The following is a 21,791-nucleotide window of genomic DNA, read 5'->3' as shown; positions in this document are numbered from 1 at the left end:
TTAAAGGAATTATACATGAGGATATGAACATCACTTATGTACCGGAATAGGGACCAGTGAAACTCTTGTGAACACGATAATGAACCTTCCCAGAATACAGTAATCTACGTTAAACTACTCGTTTAATAAAATATGGTATTATTTATTATCTGTTCAAGAAAGAATGCGCTTCACGAGAGGGAGAAGATACAAGAAGGCTAGAAGCTGCGGCCTTGCAAAATGTATTTTCGGAATCGATTCCGTTTTATGTATTTTGTATCAGGGCTCATATATGTTACTCTTCTTATGATTAAAGTAAATCGACAAGATTAGGCAAATGTTTTCTTCCACCGAGTTGCAGATAAGAAGGTCTGCATGGGTTTCTGTGAAATATAGACTCTCTTGAGTTACCACGTCGCCATACGGTACTGAACGAAGTGCAAGTACCGTACCGAAAATCGATATCAACTTGGCTTCAAGAGAAGAATTCGGGAGGGTAGGAAATGGCTGAACAGCGTAGGTCCGAGTCGGCGATCACCTCCACAAACGTATTCACCGATCCACTACAAGTTAACAAAGGTACAATCTCAGTGAAATACTCACTGACTTGTACTTACTACATACAAATATTAATATAGTATTACAGGCCTAAATTCACATTTGGTCGTAGTTACACAACGAATAGGGATATTCACTTTGTAAAATAACAGCAGAGTAATTTTTTTTTAAATTTTAATTACGGGTAACATTTGTCCAGCAACTTCGGACTTTCCTCTGGTTGTCATCTGGCTTCATATCTGTCTGACCAATAGACAGTCGAAGCCGTTTTCATTCTATATGCTATTAGCAGGTCTTTCGTTGGTGTTCGTTGCAAAATTTTGAGAGGATTTTAGTTATACTGAATCTTACTTTGATTCTGTCAGTGTACGTATAACTACCAGAATAATAAGAGACTACCCTACATTATCATAAATCATAACTTTAAGTTTAGTCTCTGAGTTAGACGTATTCCTGTTGCCAGTGTTATTAGCAAGGACGCTGATGTTTTAACAAAGACTGTATTTCATTTACGGACATTTTATAACATTACTTATAATTAGACTTACTTTTTATCTCTTCCTTATAGATTTAAAGTTATACATTTGGACTGAGTTTCTTCTGTTCTTAATACTATTTCGTGATCTCTTATATCGTTTGTAGACTTCATTATTTTTTTTCTGTTCTGTCGTTTTAGTGCTTGGTCGTGGAATTAAATTATTTCTCGACAAATCTAGCCTAGAAAATGCCCACTTCAAAACATATAGAAGTCACAGCAATCCGGCGGCTGGGATTTCTAACATCTTTCGTCTTGTGAATTTATTTAATGACGATTTTTCAACATCAGTAGTTACATAGAATCGAATGGTACGGTGATTTGTGAGTGATAGGTTAGAAATGACATGGAAGGAAACTGATGTGGCCTATTTTGAGGCAATATCTAAGCTTTTTGAGGGACTGATGATAGCACATTCCCGGGCCTAGTTTGGACTGTGGAATACGAAGCAGAAGTGCAAATGTACCACTCAACAATAGCCTAACTTTCGATTGTTCTTGTTATTATGTTTCCCTATTATTATTATTATTATTATCCCATCTCTTCACCACTTTATGGGGTATGTACTTCTATGTACCCGAGACAGACCTTGTCCCTAAGGTACATAGGGCAGCAGCTATTTCCGGGATACATTTTGTTTTTAATATGTATTATATTATTTTATTTTATTTTATTATTATTATTGCTTGGCTGTTATTGGCCTTTTTGGCTGTTGTCAAACACTCTAATAAATGAATTGAATTGCATTGAATTGCTGTTACTATTTTCATCAACATTGTATTTATCTTCTTCAACAATTAATAGAGAACATCAAAAAGTTTCCAAGTTTTTTTATAATTCGATGTATGGTCAATGGGCCCTGTACTGAGTCTGTTGAATTCAGTTCACATTTCCATGCCGTATTTCTCTAAAATTAATTTTAATATTATCCTGTGGTCTGCGTCTAGGTCTCCAAAGTAACCTTTCCTTGAGGCTAATACTGCCTCATATCCCGTCATTGTACGTAATCTCTATTACTTAATCGCCAGGATAGAGATGCAAAAGTTTGCAAGGAAGCAGTCGCGGTCCATCCTATCACATGTCTAGAAGGACTGAGGAAAGCCACGAAAACATTTTTTTCCGGTCTCCGAGGCAGGATTTGAAATCAGGACGTCCTAAATACGAAATGGGATTGCTAGTGGTATTATATAGGGCTATTTAAATATTTTGATTACGATGTTTAATTCCTTTTGCAGATTCAAATGAAATTGTGTTAACACTCGGATATTCTGCAGGGTTTCCCCCCCCCCCCCCCCTCCAGCTGAGTGAAAGTGCTCTCTGTATGTTGCCTTAGTGCTTAATATCGATTACTTTTATACAATATTGACAAGAATGTTGGTTGAAACTCGTTTAAAATAAATAAATATATAAATGGTCGTTATTCATTCATACAAAATTTTCTTTAAAGATACACATTCAGATTACTTCCTTCACTTTATATTATCATGTAATGATATATTTAAAGTTTAAAGTGAACTGCCTTTCAGTAAAACGTACTTTCTTAAAGTAAGATTAGATTACAATAACAATTATTGTAAGACGTATATTTTCAGGAATGTTGGCATTTTAAATAATTTTTCTGAAACGGTTTTAGTGATGGACGTCTTGGAGCGGCACTATTTTCATACTTTCCGCGCGCGAACAGGGAGAACCGGAAGGGATCTACTAATCCCGCTTTCAGCTTGTTGATTGATCTTTTGTTGCTTTGAGAATGGGAACAGGTATGATTTATGACTTTGTTTTTGTACTTATTTAATTGTGCAAACGGCATATTTGCTGCATAACGCCTAGTTTTATATGCATGGTGAATACTGAGAGTACGAACGCTGGCCGAAGCCTGTACGTGATGAGGTATTAGCGTGTTAAATTCAGCGTGTGTTTCATGACCGCGATGGTGGTTAGGCCTATCGGGCATCAATCGGGTTGGCAGGCTAGGCAGAGCAGCCGTGCGCAAAAGCGCGGAGACACTACGGGTACATAGCTTGGGTTGTATTCCTGAAATCAGGTGGGAATCACGACTTAGCAATGTCTTTACATCATTCTGTTAGAGTGTGCTATTCCGGTGTGTTGTTGTAATATATTTTTAAAGCATCTCAATGCAATTCATGTTCCTGAATATGGCCGCTTTTTTTGTGCGCTTTGAAGTTTTCTTTGCAGCCATGATGGCTAAGTGAACCTACCGGGTCATAAGCTAGTAGGCGTCGTACTTGGAAGGTCGTTGCTTGAGAGAAGGTCGGTGTATTGTGATCTCGGGGTACTTTGAGTGATACAAATGGACAGAAGTGTTTCTTTCATTCATTGTTTGCAATTTTTTTAGTCTTATAAACATTATGTATTTGTTTTTCAAAATGTTTGTGATATTTTTTACGTTTATTTGCCGCGAGAGAAATGAATGGCAGATTGCGGTGCCTGGTGGAGAAAAGCATGGAGTTTTGAAAGAATGGTGCCAAATAAGCATTTATCATAGTCGTAGAATAAATTAACTTTTTGTAATCGTTTTGCTCGAGTTTTGACGATTGGGCATTTTAGCTGTGTTACACTTGACATTGGGAGAAGTAGTCGGTATCATGTCATCAGTGTCATTTCATCGAGATTATTGGTGTTATTGATGTTCTTTTATTGTCCTAGCAAAAAGTTATTTGTAAATGAACGTTTTTAAAAGGTTTTCATACGTTCGTCGAAGGTGAAATAACGAGCTACAAGTTGTGTAGATTATGTATTAAGACAGCTTTGCGATTTAAAGATTGTGTTTAGAAATATCTTAAGTACTAAAATTAGTTGATTCACATATTAATGTACTGTGTTTAATTAGTTTCATTTTCGTGGTAGACCTTTTAAGTTACATTTGACCGTGATATAAACAGAATGAAATTACAGTGAATATCGTGTGTTTCTGAAAGTAGTAGATGTGATTTGAGGTTAAAGATACTAGATTTGCAGCAATGTTGCTTGCTATATGTAATCAGCGAGGACAGTGGATTAAAATCGTTTCATGAGTTTGGCTATTTACTGTTATGTTTAAAAAAAAATTAATGTTTGGATGTGTGCAGTAAACCTCATGAACAGTCTTAATTTATTATTTGCCCTTTTTGTGTTTATGATTATATTAATGTTATAGTTTGTGTGGTCTCTTAATTTTATAGTTTGTGTGGATGTATGTGTAATGTATTAATTTTTTAGTGTGTATGTCTGTGTGTGAATGTATGCATATGTCTGAATGATGTGATAGCGATGATATTCAAATAACAAGTGAAGAAAATCTGGTATTTTTAAGAGGTTGTATTTAATAATATGTATAATGTTGAATTTGAATATTACAGGGGCCGAGCCAGACAAAGAAGAAACACTCGGGGGAAGAATAATGTTAAGTAATAGAAGTGTGCAGTAACCACAATATTGACCAGGAAATAAGACAGCTACTCGACAAAATTGTACGACACGGTGTGATTGTATGTGAGAACAAGATTGCTACGTCACGACCCGATGCTTTGGTGAAGCTTTTGTTGGCCCAGATGGGAGAGGTGTCAGATCCTGAGCAGCAGTACAGTCTGCGCTGGAATGATTTCCATGCCAGCATTCTCTCATCCTTCAGGCATCTACGTGATGAGGAAGACTTCGTGGATGTTACTTTGGCCTGTGATGGTTGTTCCTTCACTGCCCACAAGGTGGTACTCTCTGCCTGCAGTCCATACTTTCGAAGACTTCTCAAGGCAAATCCTTGCCAACATCCTATTGTGATTTTGCGCGATGTCAGAGAAAAGGACATGGAATCACTCCTGCGCTTTATGTACAATGGTGAAGTTCATATTGGCCAGGAGCAACTGTCTGACTTCCTGAAAACAGCGCAAATGCTGCAGGTTCGAGGGCTTGCTGATGTCCCCACCAAAGACAACCAAAAAATTCCACCTGTGAGTATACTTCACTCATATTATAAAGAAGATTAGGCTCAAGTTTTAATTATGTTTAGATTCTTCCATATGGGATTACTAATATATTTGGTAGAGTTAGTGTGAAAATTGAATGGTTAAGTATATTAATGTATTATTTCAAGTGCAATATATTTAAGAGGGTCTTAAGTGGTTGTGTTTTGACACCAGTAAAAGAAAATGATGTGTCATTTCTTTACCACATCACCAACAATTACATAAATATTACTAAATGATGAAAACCACCAATGTGAACTGTATAGATCTAATCTAACCTAACTTACACTTTTTCGCTAGTATAGTAGTAATTATAGGTTATGTCTAGTGGTGTGATGAGATACTGGCACCTTATTCTGTATTCACACTTGGTACTGTACTAAAAGGCAGTTAAAATTCTGTTTGCAGATTTCTTACCACTGAATACTTAGGTACATTTGTGGATAATGTTGAAATTGGATAATTAAATTTGAGCCTCAGATATATTTATTTAGTTGAAATGGTGGACTGTTAGCTGTGAGGCCATTGTATGTGATCTGAGCTCATTGCCTTACCCATAAAAGAAATTTTATGAATCAGTAGATGAGTATTGTATTCCATAGTGAACTTAATTATTTTGGAATAAATTTGTTTCGAAACAAAATGAATGTTTTGTGTGAAGGAAAATGTATCATCAGAGATCAAGAAATTTTTAAGAAGTTGATAGCTGATTTTTTGGTCACCAGTATACAGTATTATTTTCTATATTCTGCAAAATACGTTCTGACATGGACTTTTACATGAAATAATTTGTGGTATTGTAGGGTATGTAGTTTTCATGATGATGAGGATGTAACTGGTGGTCCTCTGGGTTATTGTACCATGTAGCATTTTGGCTGTGTGCTATTGTTTTGGAGGAGCATAGTGCTTCTATCTTTGGGGCTGAAGACAGAGGCACTACTAAGTATTTCTCTGAAACATTGCCACACTACATGATGGAACACCCCAGAATGGGGCAAAAACTATCATGGACGCAGGTGATGCAGTGCACCGATACCTTGTGTGACTTGGGGGGAGGTGCTAAGCTCAGTTAATAATTTATATTGTCTCGCTGAGGACACTTTTCTGCAGATACTGCAAACTGCGATACAAAATAATTAATTATATGAGAGGGATTGTGGAGACTCAAAGGACCATTCCCCAAGGAAGGAATTAACTGGGGTACTTCGGTCAGTATATTGTCTGACTAGATACTAGATGACTAGGGTTCAATCTTGGGCAGGGGCAAAGGATTTTTCTTGTAGCCCACACCAGCTTTGGGGGCCCCCGAGTCTCCTACCCAGTATGTATTAGGGGGGCTTTCCCCCAGGGTATAACTTGGCTGTGACCTGATGCTGACCACTCTTCTCTATTGTGTGCTGAAGTCATTATAGTGTTGCTTTGCGTTGCCATTATATATTGTATCTGTAAAAATATTTGTAGAGCATAATATGTTATTTTCATGTTTGTCACTTTACAAAAATAAAGTGACATAAATGGACGGAAATTTAGTTACGAAGCAACTGTTTTTGTCTTTCAGTAGTACTGTGGCCAGCTTTTGAGGATTATAATTACAAAAGTAGAATCATATCATGTCATGTGTGATATATTGTGACCATCAAAAACTGGTTTTGAGATTCTATTGGAGGAATCTTTTGTATCACTGAGTCTGATAAAGTAGATTTTGGAATGCTATCTGCTCACTTGTGCACATATACTTTTACTCAAAGTTCTGTCTTTGTAAAAACTAAGACGTGGTTGTTTTGTCCTAACTTCCTGTAAAGATTTTGATTAAATTTGTTCATTTACAGAGAGTTGCACATAATACATAGTACACTGTATTAATGTATTCCTATCATTTGCATCTGTTATAATCACGATTAGTTCCTCATATTGGAATTAACTGATAGTGTGTAGATGAAGTTATGCTATTGCTGGACAGTAATCAGAAAGGGATGGAAGTATTGATTTGAGGAAGAAAACACTCTGCATTAAATATACCTTGAACAATGGAAAATTCCCAAAATAGTTGCGATGTACATAATGTTATGTTTGGTCTTCAGATAAGGAATTTAGTGGACATGTAATGACATTTTGTGCAACTATTTGAGTAGTGTCATGAAGCAATCATTGCCTTATTATTGTATTGTATATAGCAGAGAGCATGGATGACCAAGTATAGCATTATTTTGGTTTTTAATAGCAAATATGAAACAGTAAGCAGAAATTTCTATGTCATGTCATGGTAGAATGAATTGGAAAGGAGTTGTTGGTTGGAGTGGCACGCAATAGAATTGTATCATTATCATAGATAATTTTGTCATTAGTAATGTTTCAGTTTATGCTCTATAAGAGACTCATCACTTTTGGTTTAATTCACTTTTATGTGTATTTAATATATATCACCACCAGTGCATCTGATATTTCATTAACTATTAAGACAACATTTAAGTGAGGGACGTATGTTCCGTTCGTCTGTTTAGTTTTAAGAAGTTTACAAAACAGGTTTTTGCTCAGTAACTGGACCGTAAGACTGTGATTTTTCTTTTTGTAATATTGTTAACAGATTCTATCATATTCGTTCCATTGCTCTTTGCTTTTGTAGTTGACCTTGGTATGGTAAATTTAAAAGTGAACACCAAGATGTAATCACAATTTTTTAAACATGGAGCTTAAAAATTCAAAACTGGATTATGTCCACTCGTTTATTTTTCTTGGGATACATTGCACAGTCGTCCTGTTCTTATTTGCATAAAAATGGAATGTCGTTTTCCCATTCAGGGTTTTTTTCCATAACACTTGACATTTGCTGACCCTGCGTCTTTCATTCTTAAATTGTGTTTCACTTTTTAGCTGCTCCTAAATTAATTTTTTTGTTTTGAATGTTTATAGAAGATAGGAATGGATGATGACAATAGTAATTTCCCAGTAAAACAAATTTTTCCACAATTTGAATGTTATGTTTAAGAAAACGTATAAGTACTGATGTAATGATCTTACATATCTGCTGCTCTGTATTTTTGTAGTTTATAATGACATTTGCCAAAATTCTTATAATCCTTATCGAAACCTCCATCATTGTTAAAACTTGCTTCTGGAGAGAGAGACCAAAGCTTGCAAATTTTGAGCATTTTTCAAAATACCAAAATGGAATGATAACACTGAGCATTTCAACATAGCTTGATCTGCGATGATAATGAAACTAGTTTGCAAAGTTTTGTCTTGATTTTATTCTTTGGTGTAACAAGAACAGGAACATTAAGTTCTGTTATTTATGTTTTCAGACCTCAAATTCACTGCCCTGGTCACAGTCAGGGGAGCTGAGAGATCAATTTTCAGAGGATCCTCTTTCACCACCTCGAAAACGAAGCCGAAACAATGAGCACCGCTTTTCACCATCCCCAGCTTCGTCTGCAACTAACAATAACAACAATGGTGATCCATTAATGAGAGAGACGTTATTGGGACAGGCATTAGAGGGAGGACCAACAATTCATACAGGCAGCACCTCCCATCAGGTAAGACAAATGAAAAACCCGTTAGAGTGACATGTGAATATGAAATATTTTTAAAACAATTCTTAATGTATGTATATATAATTGCTAGTTTGTCAGCCATATAAAAGGACTTATTTAATAATGGTGCATAATTCACAACCATAGTCTTAATAGGTAACTTGCAAAGACATTATGTGTGTATACTTTTAAATCTGGCGAAAACGTTGTCAGACATGAAGTGTTTTCACAGAGTCAGAACTTTATAATTTTGTAATTTGGGATTAGAATACAACATTAGTATTGTATTCTGGCCATGACAACTCTTTCATGCAATAGAAATGCAGTTTTCAACCTTTTTTATTTTCAGCGATAAGGTTCGGAAGTGCTGGAAAAGAATTTTTATATGAATTTTGCTTGGAATAAATTCTCTACTGACTCATTGTGTGTGAAAGTATTTCCAAGTTATCATTACATTATGTTTGACAGAACAAAGGCAACTCAGACTCTTCACTACAAGCCCAGTCAACAGGCGAGGACAGCAACTCGAGTGATACAAACTCAGAACGCGGTCCACCCATCGGAGACCTGATTAGACCCAAGTTAGAGCCTAATGATTATAGCTCCGTGGATGACAACCATCACCATCATGGCAATGGCAATCTGGGACTAGATCCAACACGTACTCCACCCTTCCCTGCTGCCGCATTGCTTGGACTTCAAAGTAAGAACCATGTATATATAAACATTTCTGTTGTGTGCAAGTAGTTTGGATGCTCTTGTCTTCAGCTGCGTCGGAGTAAGATGTGAATTGCCCAAGCTCAGAAATTTTTGTTACGCATCCTTTGCATGAAATGAACATGTTAGGGCTGATCTTGTCTGTCCACATGACTTCACTTGAGAACTGCTGGACAAATTTGGATGAAATTTGGAATGGATTACTTGCAGTGGGGTCATACAATGATGTATGGTTACAGATTTTCAGATAATACAACATTCTGATATAAAAAGTTTTTTATATAACGTAAAATAACTTGGTGGCTGCATGAAAGAAAACAATATTTTGACTTGACCAGGATTAGATCCCATGACCTCATGCATACAAGTCCACTATATGACTACAGAGCCAACATGCTCGCAGTGTATCGATATTGATTTATATTGCCGAAAGGTGGGATATATGGGTGCATATTTGGATCAAAGATAGAAGCCAACTTCCAAAGTTTAAGCTTAATAGTTAGTACTATTCAAAGTTGATATACAGTGTAAAGTTAACTTAAAAAGTTATTCTTTAATGAACTGCTCTTAATTTTCAGTTTGTTTCAATTCAGACACACATTTTATTTCATATTTAATTTAAAGTGAATGATTAATTTGAAATAAATCGACCAGAGTCGAATGATCAATACGTATGTCTAAAAAGTGTTAAAATGTTGTAATTTCTGTTGTAGATATTCCTGGATTGCTACCTGGACCCTCAGGACTGCATAACAATAGTCAAGATGCCAATTTTGGTGAGTTGTCAAATGTTATCATTTTGTAGAAAGTTGAAAGTAGAAGTTGCAATGGTCGTAGACACAGTGTGCAAGGTAAAGCTTGTGGATAACATTCTTATAGGGCAGCTGTTACGTATTTGGTTTGGCAGAAACCTCAGTACTGGAATTTGTGTGTGTATTATATTAGAAGCGGTACCTTAAAAATGAAATTAGCCAATTTTTATATTATTCATCTTGGGACATTTCTTTTTCTATTAGCCACAGAGTAACTGACTGTTGTTATCTGATTTTCCTTTTCCTCCACCAATCACAATATCCAAGAATTGTATTCAGAATTTAGTGTTTGTAGCAGAGATGTAATTAGATATTGGATTTGCATTTCCAGCCTCAACTTCCCTGCTGTCCCAGTATCAATTTATACCCTGCACATAAAGCATTTTGACAGAAGTGACTGTGTTTACGTAATATGTGCGTGTTGTCAGATATTTCTGCCTTAAAATGGGCTATGAAATTGTTATGGCAGGGTTTTGTAAGGAGAGGAGAGGCTAAAATTGGAAAAAAAAAATTATAGTGACATATATTCACACTTCAGGAAAGCTGATTAGAAGTGGATACTAGTTTTAAAATAATGCCTATACAAAATTATTTAAATGTAAACAGTGGGATTGGAATTGAGTGTGACACATAAGCTCCTAATCTCTACTTCTTTTTATTTCTATTTCCGGTTTAACAGTGTTTATACATTTTCCGTTACCCTTTTACGGGTCCCATCTTTCTGGTTGCCTTGATCTATCGACATTCGGTAGGACTCCTTGGACGAGGGATCGGCCCGTCGCAAGGCCTCTACCTGTACACAGGACAGCACAACACAGAAAAACACGAACACGAACAAACATCAATGGCTTGAGTGGGATTCGAACCCACGGTCCCAGCGACCAAGCAGCACAAGGCTCACGCCTCAATCTCTACTTATTGATGATGATAATTATTGTGTGAAGATGTATATATCATAAATGAAAACACGTCTTTATGATAGTAAGGGAGTTGGTCTAGAAGTACACATGGAGGAAACAAAGTATATGAACATGCCCTGTCACTAGACTACAGGACAAAATTACTTTATAAAGATCAAGTCCTTTGGAAGAAATGATAAATGAAAATTGCATTAGTGAATAAATGACTTTAAATGATGCAGAGACTAATACAGATTGATTTATAAGATATGCCAGTTTTAAATATTCTGAATTAATTCTGTTTTATTAAAGGAAATATTTACAGGCTTTAACTTGCACAGAGTAGTGTGTTATGTGAATGTCATATGTGCAAGCAAAATTAGCCACAGAATTTATATTATTTCTTTTCATTTCTGTAGATAAGTTTGTGAAAAGTTCCACTGAAATCAAACATAATTGATTTCTCTTATATCTTTATTCCCTAACCCCTCCCCCCTCATTTCTTTTTTCCCTTTCATACTTTCACCATGTCAACCATGCTTGATAACGTGATGAAAATATAAATATTTCCATTGAAATGTTGCTTCCAGAAATAAGAAAAATGCATGCTCTGAGTTATATTATCTACTTAAAACTCTTATCATAAATTAATAACAGCAAGGTAGCATATTTTAATTTAAAAAATATATATTAGTGTAAATAGACAGGTCATGTTTTATTAGAATCTGTTAATCCCTGCAAAATATATGTCTTGATTGCTGTGATCTGTGGCCAGTTTTGTTTGCCTTATATTGCTGTTCTCTTTAAGGAATTATGTTATCAACATTTATAAAGCTGGTAAGTGAATTTATGAGCTACTTTGCCATGTTCTTGAATGTCATTTGCTGATTTTTGTCCTTAGGAAGTGTGCGATGTAAAGTTAATTTGTGTTGTATACACCAAAAGCCGCAGAAAATAATTTGTGATTATTTATGGCAAGAATTTAGCAACCTTACGGTTATCTGTAAGAATACTTTGTGTGTTTTAATGTTTACTGTAAGTAGGTCTGACCGCGTTTGTCATAATGTGATGCTGCATGCAGTGGTTAAGTCCAGTTAGGTTAAAAAAACATATGCACTTGATATAAAGAAAAACTGTTACTGGTGATTCTAAGGGACCATAAAGGCATTACGTAAATTTCCAAAGTTACAAGTTAGTTCACTTGAAAAGGGATATAATTTAAATAGTGTTATTTTGTCTATGAATATCAACTGAAATGAATTGTCTGTTTGATATGAACTGAGCATGTAACACTTGTTAATTGGATGAATATTATTCCTGACTGGAAGGTGTTTTGCTTTTGTAATTAATTTATTTTTGCAATTGTTTGCACATGCTTCGTAATAACGTAAAAATAAGGTATTCAATGATGTTGGCTGTCTTCTCGGATGTTGTGCCACGTAGTCTGATTGAAGTTTACCAGCGTTTTAGAGGTGCTTGCGATAGATCATCACCTTGATGATGGAGGCAGCAAACAACTCTGAAACATCGGTAAACTTCTGCCCCACGATGAGGTTTCAAGTATGCTGTGAATTTTTGTAAGACATTGCATATTCACACATTATAGTTCAAAAAGGCAGTATTTTATCTTTCATAATTAGAATTTGTAATACACAGACTGGTTTATCATCGTTAGTTTTATCCAGCATGTGTTATTTTTTGTTTTCATGTGAATGGATTCTTATAGGGCAAGTATTTATATGTATATAAATACTTATTACCATGTATAGTTTTGTACCCCCTTTTTTGTGAGGACAATTTGTGGTGTGCCATGTCTTTCGCAAATTATTGTGTGCTGCAGGTGAAAAGAGGTTGCAGAACATTGATATATAGTCTATTTAAATCAATTGGTATGATATTGTAGGACATAGTGAATTTAAATGATGATGTAGTTGGTAATGTATATTAGCAAATATATATGAACCAGAAGGGAGAACAATGCATTTACTTTATGACGTGGGACATCATTAACTATCATGCTGCCATTTACCAGTGGCAGTGGAAACTCTTTGATGTCACACCAGTTGGCTGTGCCATGAAGAACCTTTGAATCGTGTTTACACCTTTCCAATCCTGTTTCTTCATGTGCCTTATGTCGCTGTGTGCTGTTGTTGTTGGATTTTTTTAATACTAACAAGGTTTCATTTTGTATTCCTCTCCAGAAAGATGTTGCAAAATGTGAAATGCTAGAATTATAAAAGAAAGTATTACAGAATATCATTGTACTCTATATTTTTGCTTATGTTCAGATAATTCTTACAGGTTGACAGGCTCGTTGTCATAATTATCAAATAATTGGGGAATTAGGCCACTTGTCTTGTTCTGTCCTCATTCATTCATCCAAAAGTCTTGTTAAAGGATGTCATTTTCTTACACCATGTAGTTTGTAACTTTTTCTTAGTTTGAGAAGCCTGTCTCTCTTCATTCTGTCAGCGTGTTAAATCCAGTAGGTCCATTACAACTGTACTGAAGCTTTGGAGTATTTTAAACTCCATACCGTATGTAAGGGAAGGTATCATGTTGATCCACTGTTCCTTATCCAAGTTTACCTTGGTTTGAAATACAGACTTTCCCTTTTGTAAGCTGTAAGTCTTATAGTCACCACTCGGTATCTTGCAGATTTTCTGTATTTAACCCTCCAGCGCTCTCGTTCACTGTTGGAATGTTACGACTCGCGTGTGAGCGCTGCGCCGCAACCCATCGATTGAGCAAATACTTATTCAGTCTATTACTTACTCTTAATTTATTTATGGAGTTACAATTAAGAGACTAATAAAATGTTAAAACATTGTATATTTTTCATTAAAAATAAACTGAAATATAATTTAAAACTTATGTAATACGTAAACTTTCATTGAAAAATATCTTGATTTCATTTTGTATTAATGAATGATAAAAATACATCTAAAACTAATCAGTGTTTCCAAATTTAATTTATGAATGGTAATAATAATAGCAACAACAATAGGATATATACAAAAACATTTTTTTTACATTTCAATCGCTACCTGATTCCTTTGCTGATTTTGAGTCTCTATAACAATTCGAACAAATGGAAATGGTATGCTCACCACAAAGAAATATTTTACATGATGTGCATGTTATTGTTGTTTTCCTATTTTTTCTCCGAGGACAATCGGCACAAAGCTGTCTGCTGCTCTTGCTGCATTTAGTTGCTCCACTATTTTGTTGATTATCCGGGTTGGTTTCAGATATCTTGTCAATCTTTCTTTTGATTGAAGGAGATAATACAGGAATAGTCCCTCTCATATAGACGAAGCGTTGAGTAAGCTGCTTCATTAGTTCCTTCAGAAAAAATCTACGAGTGACAATTTGTTCCGTATTATTTTTGAAAATAATCTGGCTGTTTATTCCAGCTATGTCAAGTAGGCCATAAAATACTGTCAATGGCCAACGCGAACTTTTCCTCCCCACAGTATATTCTCCCTTTATTTTATCAACCACGTCTACTCCCCCCTTTGGTCAAATTGTAGAAAGAAATCACTTAAGGTTTTTTTGCTTCTCCAGTATCCTGATCAATATCATGGGTATCGTGCATACTAGAAATCAAAAGAACATTTTTTTTGGGACATATGAACATAGCATATAGCTTTTTGTGAATCCAAAAAGTGTACTGAAGACGGTTCGCTTTTTGGCGACAAATTCAGGAGGAATCTGTGGTTTATTTTTTTTTTTAGTGTTGCAACAACTGTAGTTTTGTAGTTTCATTCAAGTTCTTCAACAATTGGAATTGATGAGAACCAGTTATCCATAGTGACGTTGCGTCCTGTATTTGCTATGGGCTCAATAAGTCTTTTCACAATGCTTCCATGATCATTGGAGATGTTATATGGTCCTTCTGCTTGTTTTCCCACGTATATTTCAATCTTCGTTGTGTAAAGAATCCTTGCATCTACTAATGCAAAGATCTTTATGCCATATTTTGCCGGCTTATTCGGTATATACTGTCTGAAAATGCATCTTCCTCTAAATGGCTGCAGAATTTTGTCTAGGGTTGCATATTCACTTATAGTGTAAACATTTTTGCAGCTATTATTGAAATTTTCAACTACCTGCCTTATTGGAGCTAATCGGTCAACCACCTTGCGTTCATTGCGCGTGTCAATGTCATCAAAACGTAGAGCAGTGAGCAATAACAGGAAATGGCGATATGACATGGTAGCTCCGAATCTCGTCACTCCAAGTTCAGCATCCCGTGTGAGGATTTTAGACACCCGGCTAAGTATAAAAGTCCAATTAGAGCTTTGATTTCATCAATTGAAGTTTCTAAGCAGTCACTTTGCCTAGAATAATTTTCTCTAATTTTTTCCAGTTTTTTATTAGTGAATTTTGTGATATCGCCCAATAAATCATCTGGAAAAAATAGCTGCCAGCACTTGATCTCAGTTTTGCAATTTTTTGCACATCCTTTGACCCCAGGAAGGTGAGAGATAATGTTTTTCTTTGGCGCCTTTTTATTTCTTCGCATGGGAACTTTCTGAAATTTAGTCATTTTATTTTTGCTAAGATAAAGATCACTTATTCCTGCATTGGAATCTTCATCTAAACTTTCAGCCGAGTTTTCTGACTATCGTGATTCTCCTCTCATGGTTCCTCATCAAAATCCTGACTATCATCGAATTCACAATCTATAATTTATCCTGCACTCACTTGTTCTCTTTCATGTCCTTCTTCTTCTAATAACCACTTCAACCAAACATTTGGATCAGAAGATCTTGTTTTAGAAGCCATTGTTGGTAAACGTGACCAATAAAGAAGAAATTAACCCAAACTTTAAAAAAAATCACTTTGGAACACAAACACTCGCATGTGAGCGGGCTGCCGCACTATTAGCATTCTAAAAGTAAACTGAACTAAGTTGGTCTGTGGTCGTAGCTAGAAATATTTCCTTTGAAATTTCCATGGAAGGGGGTTTCCTCTTAACATGGATAAAGCAACAGGAGAGAAAACAATTCCTAGAAAGAGTTATCAGACTTTTACTGAAAATGCGGCGCTGCGCTCATAACGCGAGTCCTGGAGGGTTAATTTCAGTCCTTAAGTTAAAAAATTTTCCTTCTTCTACATGTGCATCAGCTGCTAATGTTGTCTGCAGGGACGTTGATGTATTTGAAACAAAAACCGTCTCTTAGCCATATTTTGTAATAATTGTGGTACTTTCTATGTATTTGATATTAATTCCAGTCTGTATAAATTTATATACTGTTTTATTCCTTTCTCACTTCCTGCACACAGCATTATCTTGTATGTTAGCATCTAAATTTGCCTAATATAGTATCTTATTATTTATATTTGTTTTTTATGTTTTCACTTTTTTAACTTAACTGAGCTTAATTGAATTGAATTATTATAGCGAAGATACTGATACATTCAGCAAGCAATTGGTTTTACTGCAATATATGTTGAAGTAATCTTTCCCTTGATACCCAGTAGTTGCTTTTATGTATTAACTTTCTTTATAGTCGTGCAATCTCTCGATACTTATTGTTATGTGGTTGTATTTATTATTTTTGTTATTCTCTTGTGATTTATCTGTAATTGGCCATCTGACTGTTCATGCTGTACACTAATAACAAATAATTTAATTGAACTCTGTATTTAAGCATTTTGTCCAGTGTGGGTTCTTGTTTGACAGATTAATTACAGTTACTTTATTTGTTAAGAATCCAAGTAAGGAGAAACCTAGTACTTTCAGCAGGTGGGCAAGATAAGCCAATTAAAAATTCAAATTTATATTGTAGGTTTTGCATGTTTTTAGATGGTGTTTATAAAAAATTACCTTTAACAAATTTGAGGTTGAAATTACATAGTGTAGTTTCATTGACATCACCATACATTTTATGGGTCAGTTCATATTCCTGTTCTTTTTCAGTATTAAAATGCCCATTGATATATTTTGAACATTGTACATACATGTGCTGTCTCTCCTATTTAATCGTCTTCCTTTGTAAACTGCTACTTTGCCTAAGTTAATGAGTATGACTATAGATATCTTTATATTTTAATCATCAGTGCATCAGAGTCCTTCCATGTTGGCATCTACAAAGTAATAAATTAATTTAGTGTGGAGAAGTCCTAAAAAAAAGTCTCACTGCATTAATGTACTATATAGTATTCTGTGTGTAACTTTACATGATACACATAAGATACAAACTTTACATGATTTTGGAGGTCACTGAATAGGAGCACCAAATAAAGAATGATTTATATGAGAACAGACAACTTAGTCTTAAGCTTGTAGCATGATACTTCCTGTAAGATTTGAGGTTTTTTGTCTTCTGGGTTGTTGCGCTGTGTAGTCTGGTCGATGTTAACCAACGTTTCAGAGGTCATACTGCCTATGTTATCAGGGCGATGAATGAAACGGTTAACATCGACCAGACTACACAGCGCAACAACCTAGAAGACTGAAATCTTCATGATACTACCTGTTTATTTGTAGTTTATTCAGTGATTCAGGTTATATAGTGTTGATTGCTATGTGGATGAATTGGAAAGGATGTGGAAGGAATCTGTCTTGACCTAATGGACAAAGGGGGGGGGGGGGGGGAACCTCACTCAAGATGGCTGATTTCTTAGCTGAGACCTCCTGAATATGAAGCAGGAGTGCTAACTGCTTGGCTGCAATGTGTGGTGTGTTACTATCAAAATTATTTATGTGTATGAAACACCACATGTTTTATAAATTTCTGAAAGCTTGTAATTTATTTTACTCACATGGGACATTCAGCTTGCTTTAAGTGCAGTTCAAATTGTTGTAATGCATATCAAGATATTTATGTTAGCTGGATTGAGATCCTGGTATTTAAAAACTGACATGTGGAGTTAGGGAATTAAAAGTAAGAAGACCATAGTGAACAGCCCGAAGAGAGAGAGAGAAAATGGAGTTTTATCATCACAGAACTGATGGCAGAGGAGGTGGAGCGGGGCTGGTGGCCACGACCAACAGCTATGAAGGAGGAGGAGCAACAGCGGCATCAAACCAGACCGATGTGCCCACACTGCAGTCGGGAGTATAGCAATGTGTGGAACCTCAGGCAGCACATTGTCAATGTACATGTACATACCGCAGCAGAAGAGTGGGAGTCGTGTACATTCTGTGGAAAGAAGTTCAAGACTCGCCAGTACCTTACCATGCATCAGTATAGAGTGCATGGCATCAAGCATAGGGAACAGAACCAATTGAATATTCCACAAACAAACACAGACCCAAGTGCAGCATTTCATTGTTAAAGTGAGTTCATATTCTTAATATGAGACATCTTGTTGCATAGTGTATTAAGAACAATCAAATTAAATCCATCCGCATGACTTATTTAGTTAATTTTTTTATGTTATTTTCCACAACATGTTTCAGTCAGCAATGTAAACCATCTTCAGGTGGCACTATGATTTTGTAAGACCAAAATTGAACTTTATATCAATGAAATTATAAAGAAGTAGTTAAAATACTTAACAGATAAAACAATGAAATAATAAAAGGATAAAATGTTATTTACTTCACACTCTGTATCAAAGTCACTGTACCTAAGGATCTTTGGTGCAGTTTACATGACTTTTTTAATCTACAGTGATAAAATTAAATAAATATTACTATTAATGGTTGGTCACCAAAGTAGTCCACAGATTGATAATGATTGATGTAAGGTTTTTTGGCATCAGAATACCATGTGCCATGCATGAGCCGGGATAGCTCAGTCAGTATAGTGACTAGCTACGGGCTGGATGGCCGGGGTTCGATCCCCCATGGGGGCAGAGGATTTTTCCTGTAGCCTCTGCATCCAGACCGACTCTGGGGCCCACCCAGCCTCCTCTACAATGTGTACTGGGGTCCTTTCTCGGGGGTAAAGCCGGCTGGGGCGTAATGCTGACTACTCACCCCCATCTAGTGCCGGGGTCAAGAAACAGAGGAGCTATACCTCCACTCACCCCAAGCGCCTGTATGGCACATAGCGGGACAAACTTTACTTTACCATGTGCCATGCAAACTGTAGTAGTGGTTGACCAGTGTCTTGTAGGTTTTTTTGGGTCAAGTAGTTCAAGGAAAGAACATTATGAGTAACATGGGATTTACTGAATATTTTGTATCACAAAACCACATGAAGTATGTACAATAATAGTAGTTGACCAGGTCTTCTGTGTTTTGGGGTTAAGAAGTGCATGGAAGGAACACAATACTCTGGGATGTGCTGAAGGTACTATTAAGAATTATTTTGCAGAATGTGATATTTGTTCTGGTGTAGCAAAGTGAGAATGACATATCTCTAAAGTGAACTATGCAGGTGCTGACTGAAGTGTTATGGAAAATAAAGTAAGAAAAAATGTGGTTAATTAAACTGTGTAAGGATTTCACATTTGCTTGCTAGTGTCAATGAATGTTACGCTCATATGTCTGTTAATACTTCACCTTTCAGGTGTTATTAAAATGAATGTTTAAATACAGTTGCTGTCACTTGAAACTCCTTTTATATCTTCGAATTTCAAGTGAAGTGTTTGTGGATTTGTAATGAACTGATCAAGAAAGTTACCCTATTTATTCTTACATGTTCCTCTAGACCAAGCATGTCAAACTCAAATAAACAAGGTTTAAGTTTATGCGGACCGCAAAAAAAAAAACTTCAATTTTCATAGAAACGTAGGTTTATTTCGAAAAGTATAGTATAAAAAAAAACAAGCACAACGATAAAATTAATGTTTTCTTCCTGACACTTGGCATCTCTTCTCTGCTACTATCTTCCCTACTTCGGGGAAAATCTTGTTTGCAGCGATTACTTTCAAAACTGACCCAAGGTGAATGTCAGTAATTCTGGATCTGACAGGAGACCTATTTCCTGTCATAATTGTAAATAACTGCTCACACCGATAAGTACTTCCAAAGATGGAAATAATTTCATATGCAAATTTTCGAGTATTTTCAAACCTGGCAGGTAAATATTTGTAAAATCCAGGCACGCCAACTTCACTGAATTTTGCCTTCAAATTAAGTTACGAAATTTTTATTAAAACGTTTCTTACATACCGTTATATTGGCTGGGCCGCAAAAATATTCGTTGTGGGCCGCAAGTTTGACATGCTTGCTCTAGACAGTAAGAGTTAGTTTGGTTACAATTTTGTTTTATTTTTGGTTGTTAGATACAATTTAATTAACATATTTGTCTGAAGAAAGGGTAATCTTGACTATAAGGATACGCCTGTTTTCGGGAGCCATTTGCAAGAAAATAACATTTTAATAAAAAACATTTTACAGTCTATAAAAGAATGATCACCACCTTGTTGTCGATATTGTAACATTTTAACTCATTTATTGCAACAGTTTACCTGATGCTTAGATAAATGAGGGTTTGACAGATCCTGGTTGCTGTGGCACCTAGAAATTTTGTCATGTTGCCTGATATTTTCAAGAGTATTTTTTTTTTAGTTTATCTGTCGTTACCCTTTTGTAAATCCCAGCCCAGCAGTGATTATGCCACAGAACTGCTCATATTGGGCAGCAAGTAATCAAAGGCCAGAAACATTGTTCAGTAGTCATGTGTATTGTGATGAATGGTTGGTGTACATTTAATTTATGATGCCATTTGGTGGTGGTATGAAGTTTGCTTTTATACTGTAAAGAATGGGCTCCAATGACAGTATGTAGTATTCTGGTTTATGTGCGTGTTTATCACGTAACTGTGTTTAAAACGTTTGTTTCTTTAGTCTGGTTTTAATGATTGGTAGTAGATACAGTAACAGTGAAACATTCAGAAATAGGATGGAGATGAGAAAACTCTAAGTAAATGTTTTAATGAATTTCTTTATTATTCCGTTGGAAAAATTAAATTAAAAATCTTTGCTAAAACATGAATTATATTTGTTAATACATGAATTGTTTGATAATACTTAACAAACCATACAATACAGCATTGAATGTAGGATATTTAATGAATAATGAATTTGAAAAACAATATGGAAAGAAATGAGCAGCTTAACTTTCACAGAACCTTTCAGCTGGTCAGTAGGTTGAGACTTGAAACCAGGACCTTCTGAATATAAAGCAGGAGTGTTGATGACTGTGAACTCAACTGTCACATTTGTTGTTGCAGATAAAAGTGTTACTTTGTATGATATAAATGTGCATTCATTGGTGACATATTGAATTTTTGTTAAAGTGTAAAACCCTAAGAGCAAATTTTTGCACAGACCAAAGAGACAAAAGAACAATTGTCATGCTCTAGATGAATGGATATTTATTAAGAGAATTTTCCTGTATGTATGAATTTAGTAGTAATAAAGTATTCACTTTTGAATACAGGTTAACTATCACATGGACAAAATTATAAATGTAAAAATGCTAATTAATCCTTTGAAAATGCACATATAACATTTTTGGAAATTACAGCAACAAATTAAAATTGTGTTCAGGACAAAATTAATAGTCCTTACATTCAGGAAATGCATGGTGCAGTTTATTTCAAACTCTTTATCTTTCCATGTTCCTTCTAAAGAAAACCTATGGATTGATATACATATAATTATAATGTTACTTGATTTTCATGAATGTGAGACTTAGTCTCCTACACTGAAGGCTGTAATTGTTACACAAAGATTAAAATGTACCGATTAAAATATCTGGATGTAAGTAACAGAGAAACTAAGACATATAAAGTCACATAATGAACTAAACAAATTTGTACCCTTCTTATAATACTGTTGAGACTTTCTAAGTCAAGGATGATGGAACAGGCAGCATATATGAAAGA

At 35.4% G+C, this 21,791-nt stretch overlaps 1 protein-coding gene across 10 annotated transcripts in view; it reads left to right on the top strand.

The window, feature by feature from the left end:
- Nucleotides 1-21,791, top strand: part of LOC110837360 (BTB/POZ-zinc finger protein abrupt) — a 273,544-nt gene that overhangs the window by 220,164 nt on the left and 31,589 nt on the right. For 4 of the 10 annotated variants that reach the window (XM_022079382.2, XM_022079381.2, XM_087352441.1 and 1 more), the window contains 5 exons: nucleotides 2,706-2,832; nucleotides 4,432-5,019; nucleotides 8,337-8,570; nucleotides 9,036-9,270; nucleotides 9,998-10,060. In XM_022079382.2, the coding sequence (XP_021935074.1) occupies nucleotides 4,624-5,019; nucleotides 8,337-8,570; nucleotides 9,036-9,270; nucleotides 9,998-10,060 (928 nt within the window). In that variant the 5' untranslated portion in view covers nucleotides 2,706-2,832; nucleotides 4,432-4,623. The other 6 variants (XM_022079380.2, XM_022079384.2, XM_022079379.2 and 3 more) reach the window with 5 other exon arrangements.

Source organism: Zootermopsis nevadensis, unplaced genomic scaffold, assembly GCF_977971745.1.
Source record: "Zootermopsis nevadensis isolate Lab colony 2312 unplaced genomic scaffold, Znev_1.0 Znev_ptg000021l, whole genome shotgun sequence".
In the NCBI taxonomy this organism is placed as follows: domain Eukaryota; kingdom Metazoa; phylum Arthropoda; class Insecta; order Blattodea; family Termopsidae; genus Zootermopsis; species Zootermopsis nevadensis.
The sequence above is the reverse complement of the archived record's forward strand: the minus strand, read 5'-3'. Positions and strand labels throughout refer to the sequence as shown.